General features: G+C 38.6%; 1 protein-coding gene across 1 annotated transcript; it reads left to right on the forward strand.

Annotated features, from left to right (window-relative positions):
- Positions 1-1349: 1349 nt before the first annotated feature.
- Positions 1350-7096, forward strand: pgap3 (post-GPI attachment to proteins phospholipase 3). Its single transcript, XM_068304782.1, has 8 exons — positions 1350-1740; positions 2531-2628; positions 2783-2935; positions 3064-3126; positions 3863-3924; positions 4163-4299; positions 4495-4699; positions 4860-7096. The coding sequence occupies exons 1-8, from the start codon at positions 1527-1529 to the stop codon at positions 4921-4923; spliced, it is 996 nt and encodes a 331-aa protein (XP_068160883.1). The 5' UTR covers positions 1350-1526; the 3' UTR covers positions 4924-7096.
- The last annotated feature ends 2884 nt before the right edge of the window (positions 7097-9980 follow it).

A 9980-nucleotide genomic window follows, 5' to 3' on the forward strand; every position in this document is an offset into this window, starting at 1 on the left:
TGAAGTGTGTAATCTATTGTAGAATAAGATGGACTATTTAAAACAGAGAAACCTACTAGATTTTCAGACTTCTTATGGTAATAACAGATAAAAGTCTGACCCAACTGGAAGACCACAACCCTTTTAATAAAAAACCTTGCTAATTGCACTCATTGATAGGGATTCATGATACTGCATTATATGATTTAAAAAGATCTAAAAAAAATTCCATTTTCATATTTTATTTAATATTACGTGAAAGTTTTGTGTGTGGCTATTTCACCATTTGGTTGTAAATTGTTTTCATTGCTTTGAGCATATAAGGACCTAGGAGTCATTTGTGTTTTGTCAATTCAAGTATGTAGTTATTTAGTAATTTTATACAACTTAACATTACAGCCTACTACATCTACAGTATCTACCTGTCTGTCTGTCTGTCTGTCTGTCTGTCTGTCTGTCTGTCTGTCCGTCTGTCCGTCTGTCCGTCTGTCCGTCTGCCCGTCCACCCGCCCATCCCTCCCTCCCTCCATCCATCAATCTACCTATCTATTTAGTTATTTAGTTAATTAGCTAGTTAGTTACTTGGTTATTTCCATCATCAATGACATTTAACAAGTCATAGATGATGGAATGTTGTAAGTTTGCTTGACATTTATGAAGCAAACCACTTCATTTACACAAAGAATATTCAAATTCCCACTGAAGAAACACAGATGTTGACAGACCATGGAAAATGAATGGTGATGAATTAGAAACGATTTGCATATTGACAGAGGGAAGGAGAGAGAGATTTGATTTTGATTTTTAAAATCACGTTTATTCATAAAAGTCAAATTACAAGATAATCACGTTGACAGAAAATTCAAGAGATTCCTGCAAAAAGGAATTCACATCTCAAGAAAAAAACAAAACAATGGTAGGATTGATTATTCTGTAAAGCATTATGATTATTATTCGAATAAAAACAACTTACCGGTATATTGTTGCTTCTGTTTTTAAGGAAACATTTACAATATCAGGCGTATTAAAAAATGTGACTACAATTTATACATCGACGAGATCAATGAAACACGTGACGATGTGACGCGCAAAAAACAGGAAGTATCGATTAATCGTTCTTCTTTCAAAATTAAATCCACCATCAATTTACTTTACAGGTCAGGTAGTAAGTCTCCTCAAAATTTAGAAAAAAATAAACAAAAATCACATTTAAAATCTAAATGGAATTATAGCATTACACTGACATTATATTATAACAGTAACTCGATTAAAATGTGATAAATACAACAACAATTTTCCTAAACATCTACTACTGAGTGTTTTATTTTGAAAATAATAACCGGAAACATTGTGTGGTTGTGAAACTTGACCCCGATCAAAGAGCAAGGGGGACAGCAGACATACAGCGCAACAACAGAGACCCGGTTTATTGTCTCAGATTAGGAATGGCTGTCTGGTAATGTGGACCACCGTCACCCGTAGGAGCACCGATGCCGTTCTGATCCTCCCGTGCCTTTGTGAGGTCTGACGGACCAGGACTCACTACCATGGCATCAGCGTCACGCCGTTGCACATCTGTCAGACTCCCCACTGTGGCCGCTGCCATCCTGCTCTTGATGTCGGTGACGACTGTACGCTCCTCTCAAGGCGACAAGGAGCCGGTTTACCGGGACTGTGTGAAGCAATGTGTCCGGACCAACTGCACCGGAGCTCGGCTACGGGGATTTCAGTCTACCCAGCCGCAGTACATGGCGCTGACAGGTGTGTTGTTGTTGTTATTATTGTTGTTGTTGGTGCTAAATTGGTGTTTAATTAGCTAGCTAGCAGCCTGTAGCTACACTTTTCACCGCTGTAGCCACATGTAGCAATATCGTAGCTACCTTTCATGAAACGTTCTGTTTGATGGACCGAAAAGCTGACAGCCCGTTTTTCCGGATGAACAAGGTGTGGTAAAGGGCCCATTGTAACTCCACCTTTAGTCCACCATTAGAAGCTGTATGGGTCTGTGTCGGTGATGTAGAAGCCACTCATGAGATGTAATACCGGTGTTTCAGAAACAATCGATAATGTCCAATCCAGCCGGAGAATAAGTAGTTGAGCAGAAGTCCATCTTCTCCCTTCGTGACACGTGTTTTGGACTGCCGCTAAATATTATTCACGTTATTGATTATTTTATCTACTGTTTTCTTAATTAATGAATTAAATGTGTTCATAAAGTAGTAGAACTAGCACATCACATTTCACCATAACCCAAAGTGGACATCATGAAATGTTTTTAAATTTGGATGACCACTATTTGGGTTTGAAAATATTCCTTTTACACTGAAATTACACTGAAAAACAGAAAAATGAAACACTGGAGATACCAACCACCACATTTATTCATTCAGTTGAAGTCAATCTAGTAAATAAATACATTTTAAAAATCCAGATTGTTGTTCTTGTTGAATGTTTGTGTCTGTTATCTGTGAGTCAATCAGACTGTGACTTTTCTACCTCTTCAGTTGTGGTTCATGCAGTAAACTGTTCAGTTTTTTTCCCTATATTTCAGGCTGGACGTGCCGTGATGACTGCCGCTACCAGTGCATGTGGACTACTGTGGGGCTTTATCAGGCCGAGGGATACAGGGTGCCACAATTCCATGGAAAGGTTTGTGCTTTGTACAGTTCAAGGTTTTTCTTACACTATAAGATGTTTGCATTAATTAGTCGAATATCTGCAAAACGTGAGTATAAAACGTGCTGCAGCATTGTCCCTGTCTTTACTGAATTAACTCACATTTTGAATATTTTTCTCCATATAGTGGCCATTTGCTCGCTTCTTGTGTTTTGAGGAGCCAGCTTCTGCCCTGGCTTCTCTCCTCAATGGCCTGTCTTGTCTTCTCATGCTGCTCCGCTATCGAAGCATGGTGCCACGCCAGAGCCCCATGTATCACACCATCAACGCCTTCTCTCTGGTTAGTCCAGTTCTCTGTCTGAGGGATGCAGAAATACTTCCACACAAATAAACTCATCAATACAATTTCCTTACTCTAGTGTTGTGATGGTTTCACTGTTTAACAATCAGCCTGGTGTTTTTATTTAGGTATCTCTTAATGCCTGGTTCTGGTCTACAGTATTCCACACCCGGGATACCTATCTCACTGAGGTAAAGAAAAAATCTACTGAGTTTTGTCAAGCTATTCCTGTCTGATTAAAACTTCCTTTGGCTTGTCCAGCGTGCCATCTTTTTCCATTTTAGGTAAATGTCCATATTTTTTACATATAGTTTTTTATAGTGGATGCCCCTCCTGCCACAACCCTCTGCATTTAATGTAATTGGCTCATTGTGTTATATAACTGACATGTTATCAGAGTTGAAAAGTCGCACACTTTCGAAAGAAATAGAACAGATTGCAGTTGTCGTCTTTCTGATATATTGACACGAAAGATGTAAGATCAGCACTTTATTAACCTTGAATCTCACTGTTGTCCAGGTACTGTTGGGAAACAAGACTGTTTGGTCAACTTTCTGGTTAAATGGAAAATTTGTGAAAGAGGTTGGAGCTCGATAGGCAGGCAATTAATGAAAGAGAATAAATTGAACATGGCTAAAAGGAATTTTATCTCATCACAGTCAGATGATGTAGTGTGAGCTGAGAAAACAGCTGATGCCTTCTTGATGCTTTACTGGATGCTAAATGGAGAACTGCTGAACTTCTTTTCCAATTTCTGGACCACCTCCTGAGATGATGGTTTTCTCCTTCATTGGCTAACGAGTTTAGCTGATCAATAGCATCCTAATGCATTAATGACAAGCCCCCCAGTTGTGTCACAGCAGGCGATACAACAATTTGTTTTAATCTTGATCTTGATTTCGTTTTTTCTGTGATTTTCTCTTTCAGAAAATGGATTATTTCTGTGCAACAGCAGTCATTCTTTATTCAATTTACCTATGCTGTGTCAGGTATGCTCTTTGTATTCCACACATCCAAAAATGTTATGACGTGTCCCATGATAAGAGCTTAAAAATGGTCACTTTTTTATGGTATTTCCTGAGTGAAAAGTTGTTACGATCGGACTTCCACAGACATCACTTGTTGACATCATTGTGTTTGTAGGCAAACAAACAAATTCTTTTGGACTCTGATGTTGTCATCATACTTTCTGTTAATCCACAGTTTATTCCTCTCTCTCTTTGTCAGAACATTGGGCCTGAGGCGACCTGGGGTGTCCAGCATGGTGGGAGCCTTGCTAATCCTGGTCTTTACCTCACATGTGTCCTACTTAACCTTCGTCAGTTTTGACTACGGCTACAATATGGCTGCCAACGTTACCATCGGTACAGGATACACTAGAGTCATATTAAAGCTTGTATTTTGGTTGCCAGTTATAGTTTGAATTTATACGTACTGTATTTAGCCAACCTACGGGTGGATGTTTTGTATTTATAGTTTTTACACTACCAGTCAACCCTAATCCTTACAGACCTTAAAAGACTTTTTTCTCATACTTGAATGTTATGTTGTCTTTAAAGGCATGGTGAACCTCCTCTGGTGGCTGTGTTGGTGCTGGCAGAACCGGCGCACGCTTCCATACTGGTGGAAGTGCTGCCTGGTGGTTTTGCTCCTTCATGGTCTGGCCCTGCTGGAGCTGCTGGACTTCCCCCCAGTGCTCTGGATTCTAGATGCTCATGCTGTGTGGCATCTCAGCACCATACCAGTTCACTTCCTTTTCTTCAGGTTCGGCCACCCACCTGCATTGCTTTTTAAAAAAATGTTAAACAGTGTCAGAGATTTTTTTCTTTGAATTGTCATTTAAAATTAGAAAAAAGTGACTCATTTTGGTGTGTGTCTGTGTGAAAAATACCTCTGACATGATCCTTATTTCTTTTTCATCCAGTTTCCTGATAGATGACAGCCTCTACCTACTAAACACAGAGAAGATGGGTGTGAAAGTGGAGTAGGAGGAGTTCATCGTGTCATCATCATGCCTCCACCCTTGCACTTCACCAATCAGGGCAGCCAGACACCCAAACATGGAAGTAGCTCAGCCTCCCAGATGACATGCATGACACCATTATGACCTACATGACTACAAAAATTGTTTACATTTTTCACATTTTTATTTTTTTATGCATTTGGGAGAAACTTTTCTCTCTTTTAAGATGATTATGCTTGATTCTTGCTCTACTTAACTTTGCCTTGTACTGATGTGCTCTTCGTGTCTTTTGCCATTTGACATAACTGCAACACACAATGAGGGAAACGGCTTTCTTTTCACAGTAGACCCCATTTTTTGACTTCCAACTGCAATGTTTATCCTGTTTCTTTAGACTCTCCCCTGAACCTGTAATTCGACTCTCACCAGCTTCTTGAAATTCCAACACGCTCAGCTTCTCGCAAGTGGTAGTTAGCTGTGGCTGACAATAGATGGCACCAAATCACTTTACCAGACCATCATAACCACCATGTGTTGAGGTCCGTCTCTGACTAAAGTGAACTGGCAGACACGAGAGATGTCCTTGTGAAGGGGAGGGGTATGGGGGGGGCTACAGATTGTTCCAGAGAGAGTGGGAAAGGGCTTTATGTTTGGAGGTCATTTCAGCTGACACTGTTTTTTTGTTTTCTCACCATCACACCTTTATTTTTGTGCCTCTGTTGGTTTCACTTGTGCTTTTGTTCCCCTTCTTTCTAACTTCATATTTCCATTCACACCAGTTGCCTTTGTTGTTTTAATCCTTAGTCTTTTATTTACCAATTTGCTTTATTATGTTTGCATTTTCCTTTTCGTTTTGATTAGTTTAATTTAAATTTCTGTAAGATATACCTTGTGATCATGAAATGATAATATATTTATGCGCCTGTATTGCCTTTTAGCACGAGAAAAATCAGGAAATAACGGAGGTAGGATAAATAAGCTGCATAAAGAAGCTAGTTAGAAGGTCTTTTTGACTGCCTCTAATTCTGGGGTTCAGTGATGTGTGTGAAGGAATGTTTAAGAGTTTGACATCCATTAATATGATTTGGTTCCTTTTTTTTTTTTTGCTGTATTTCCCAGAATGATGCACAAACAACCAGCTTCTTCACAAATAACTGCCCTGTCATACAAAATATTCCACCGATGACCCTCCATGTCTGCCTTATACACTGCATCATTGCCTGCTTGACAAAAAACAATTTTCTTTTTCTAAATCAGTTTTCTCCTCTTGACGGTTGCCACCAAAATGCGTGAATTCATACCATGTATGTGTTCATGCTCAGAGTTACCCCTCCATATGTGCACTTTACGGGTATATATACACTGACAGGCATTTTGTTTGAAATTCCGCACACACCTTTGTTGTTTTTGTATGAGCATGAAAACAATGACCAGTACACGCTGCCTTGACTTGACATTGTGTTGTTTTTGCCATCATAAACTGAACCCATGTTTTTGTGTGAGACCTAAATAATGCTTGATCCCTCTGTAATACCACTGCAGTGTGTATGTGCGTATACATGTATATGTTGGAGGTTTACTGTGTGAATGTGTGTGAGGTAATGGGTAAATGTAGCTTTGCTGACAGCCTGCGATGGGGGTGTGGGGTGAGAGACGTGGAGAGGATGTCATAGGTATGGGTTGCAAAAAGATTCCTGAGATTGTGGTAGAGATTCTGACCTTAACAGTTATGAATCACTGGATATATTATTTATCATTTGACAATTTTGGTTATATTATCGAGCATGAATTAATCACTAGAATTCATTACATGAAGTCTGGGGCCAGTTATAACAATATATAAATTAAAAACCCAGTGGTTTGAACAAATTTTAATTTCTAATTATCAAAAAACTTTCAAAACGATAACAGTTTGTCTATTGATTTAGAATTTGTTCACTTCATATTTGTTTTATTAAAGAGTTCCCTGGCAGATTAGCATAAAACAAATTCCAAAGTTTTTGCTCATAAATAATTTTAATTTTTAGCTTCTTTCACACATCACAGCAGACATCCTGTTTTGTCAGTCATCTACTGCCCCCTGCCTGTTGCCCTGTGCCCCTTCACCCATTTGAGTGCACCTTTTCCTCATCTTGCATCAATATTAGACCAAAAAAATCTGAAACTGAACAAATAAAGTTTTATTTGTTGATAAGGAATGGACTCAACTGTGTCTTTCCCTTCAGGTATTAGATACTTAGCTTGTTTGTCTGTAAATACAGTATGTCTCCCTTCAATAATCTAGTTGTCTTTTAAGGGTGAAACCCAGATTCAGTGTGTTGAGAGAATAATATATGTATTACTAATATGAGGACACCACTGATTCCATAGGCATAGCCCATTTAAAGAAAGACATAATCCATAACGTCTTATAAAATGCAATTGATTCATTTAACGGAAGTTTAAAGCAGGATAGTGACAGATTATGTGGTAACCAAGTTTGAAAGCACCTCCATGACCAGTAATACTTGCAAAAGAACTTGAACATGCATTTGGTGTGGCTCAGTGTGGAGCTCTTGGTTGTTTCCCGACAGCTATGTGCAATAGGATGGACTCTGACCCTGGTTGCTGTGGGTGGGGAGACAGACCGGGATGAATAGAGTTTATTCTTCCTTCTTCAGCTTTCTATTTGTGACCATGAAATGAAGGGCAAGAGAATAACAAGATGCACTTTTGGTGTGATCCATTCTGCTTTTTACAAATTCAGTGCAAAGAATACTGAATTGGAATATCATGATTTTGAGTGTGACCGCAAACAGTGTAACATGTGCTTACAATACAGATGATCAATGCTTTACGGATTGAGGTTAGCGTTTGTGGTTACTAATGCACGTGAAAAAAACTGCTTGGCTTGACCAAATAATGATTAATAAAGACAAAATTAGCATCATTAGCATCGGCAGGCATGTCTTTGTACAAAATAGTTCCACTTAACCAGTTAAAGTGGGAAATAATAGATTTTAACATTTTATACAATTCTTTGATGTTGCCGGATGGGTGAACATTTATCAGGGACTCTGCATATCACTTCACTAAAATTTTGACGTATTTGTGCTTTTCATGGGAACACTTTGTTTTCCAGTGAGTCAATTGATCTATTCCATCATACTCTTTTCTGCACTAAATTTATTTGACATTTATACTGTAGGTTCTGGTTATCCACATTATTTTATAGCCTTTACAGAACAAATGCCAACTAAAACAAGTCAGTCAGAGACTGCAACATCCCGCGACTTCCTCTGACCTACTTTCAGGGTAGGTCAGGGTACCCTGAAAGTAGTACCTGACTAGTGCATATGGAGAAGGCCAGTGTGAGTAAGACCATCGATCAAAGCTAGTGCATAGGTATATCCAAGCACTAGCTTTGATCCATGGTCTTACTCACACTGGCCGTCTCCCTCCTCTTTCTATCCTATCAGGTTCCTGAGCGAACAAAAGTTTAAATTTGACCGTGACCTACATCATCTCACTTTCATCCCCTTTGGCGCCCGAGTAATGTTCTCTTTGTTTCATCTTTTTATCTGCAATGGTCTCGAACATATTTGGTGGACATAGAAACAAACGGATGAACGAACGAACGTACAAACGAACACACGAACACTGACAATTACAATACGTCACCGCTTTGAAGCGGGATGTATAGTCAGTCATTTTCATATTACCACCACTACATAGCGGGTCACGGGGAGCTGGAGCCTATCCCAGTGGCATAGGGCGTGAGGCGGGGGACACTCCGGGCACGACGCCAGTGCACCGCGGAGCGGGATGTATAGTAATAATAAAACCACCAAACTGTAGATAAAGGAAAATGTATCAAGTTATTTGGCATAATGAGTAAGGGGCAGTCCACAACATTCAGGTGTACTTTAGATCACTTACCCATTTAATTATCACAATTTTTTGAAATACAATTTTTACATTATTGTTTACAGAAGGGTTGGAAACTACTGGTGTTAATTCTTCATGCTTTGTACCTTGATCACTTGACTTGTGAGGATGACTAAACCTTCTTGGAATCATGTTCTCCTACTCAATTCCACTCAACCTTCAGTTTTCCAAGTCACATTCTCATATGCTGCATGCTGAACTGTGGTAAGTGATGATGTCACATAATATAGGAGTCAAAAACACGTTTTCTGTACAATATTCTGTTCTCTAAAGCTCAACAAGTTGCAGGAGGTTCGGTAACGAATTTGGTCACAGGTATGAATAGTTCTTTCTCTATAGTGTCAGTTGTTTGATGGACTACTGACCCATCTGAGGATGTACCCTTCTTGCCAAGGGTCAGCTGGGATCCATTCCAGCCTCCATTCAATCCTACAAACTTTAACTATACATTACAGTATGTTCAACTATGACATTTCAGTTTAAAATGTGACAGATAATATCAGTCCATAGATACTACTTATATCTTTGTAGATGGAATAAACCATGGGATAACATGTTTGTGGTAGGTGTATCTTAGTTAAAGAACTGTACTTTAAAATACAGAGATACTTCATTCACAATATTGGTTTCAACCTACCTTTCTGAACATTTGCAACATGTTTTAATGGTGATAAGGTAATACTCTGCATGTGTAAATAATGACAAGCCCAGACTAAAGTTGTTAAAACATTGCACATTCCACAATAATAAGCAAAGACAAGTTGAAAAAATGTTCAAAGCAACAAATTACTGAATGACTTGAGCCAACATTTTCAAATACAGTATAAATATGTAAACTACAAGTAACGAAAATATTCCCAAATGATCCAAATAACGCTGTTTTTTTTTACTTTTAATACCTTATGATTGAATAAAAATACAGATTGACAGCAAATATATTAATTGTAGCCAATGTTTTCATTGGGGAACAATAGATGATAATTATTAGGCATGCACAAATCTAATGTTTAACTTACTGAATAGAGTATTCGAGTCATGCTGACATAAATTTACAGGGCCAGCAGTGGGTTGGTACAATATTTACTCACAGTTGGGTTAAAAAAAAATTGATTAGATTATAGTTATGTTTAATCCACATTACAAACAACATGCACA

Source organism: Antennarius striatus, chromosome 21, assembly GCF_040054535.1.
Source record: "Antennarius striatus isolate MH-2024 chromosome 21, ASM4005453v1, whole genome shotgun sequence".
NCBI lineage: Eukaryota > Metazoa > Chordata > Actinopteri > Lophiiformes > Antennariidae > Antennarius > Antennarius striatus.

Bases quoted from the DNA above. Each gene is read 5' to 3' on its own strand.
- pgap3 (XM_068304782.1), top strand. From the start codon at position 1,527: ATGGCATCAGCGTCACGCCGTTGCACATCTGTCAGACTCCCCACTGTG. The intron at 3,127-3,862 runs GTAAAGAAAAAA...TTTCTCTTTCAG, and splicing joins GGGATACCTATCTCACTGAG to AAAATGGATTATTTCTGTGC. The intron at 3,925-4,162 runs GTATGCTCTTTG...TCTCTTTGTCAG, and splicing joins ATTTACCTATGCTGTGTCAG to AACATTGGGCCTGAGGCGAC.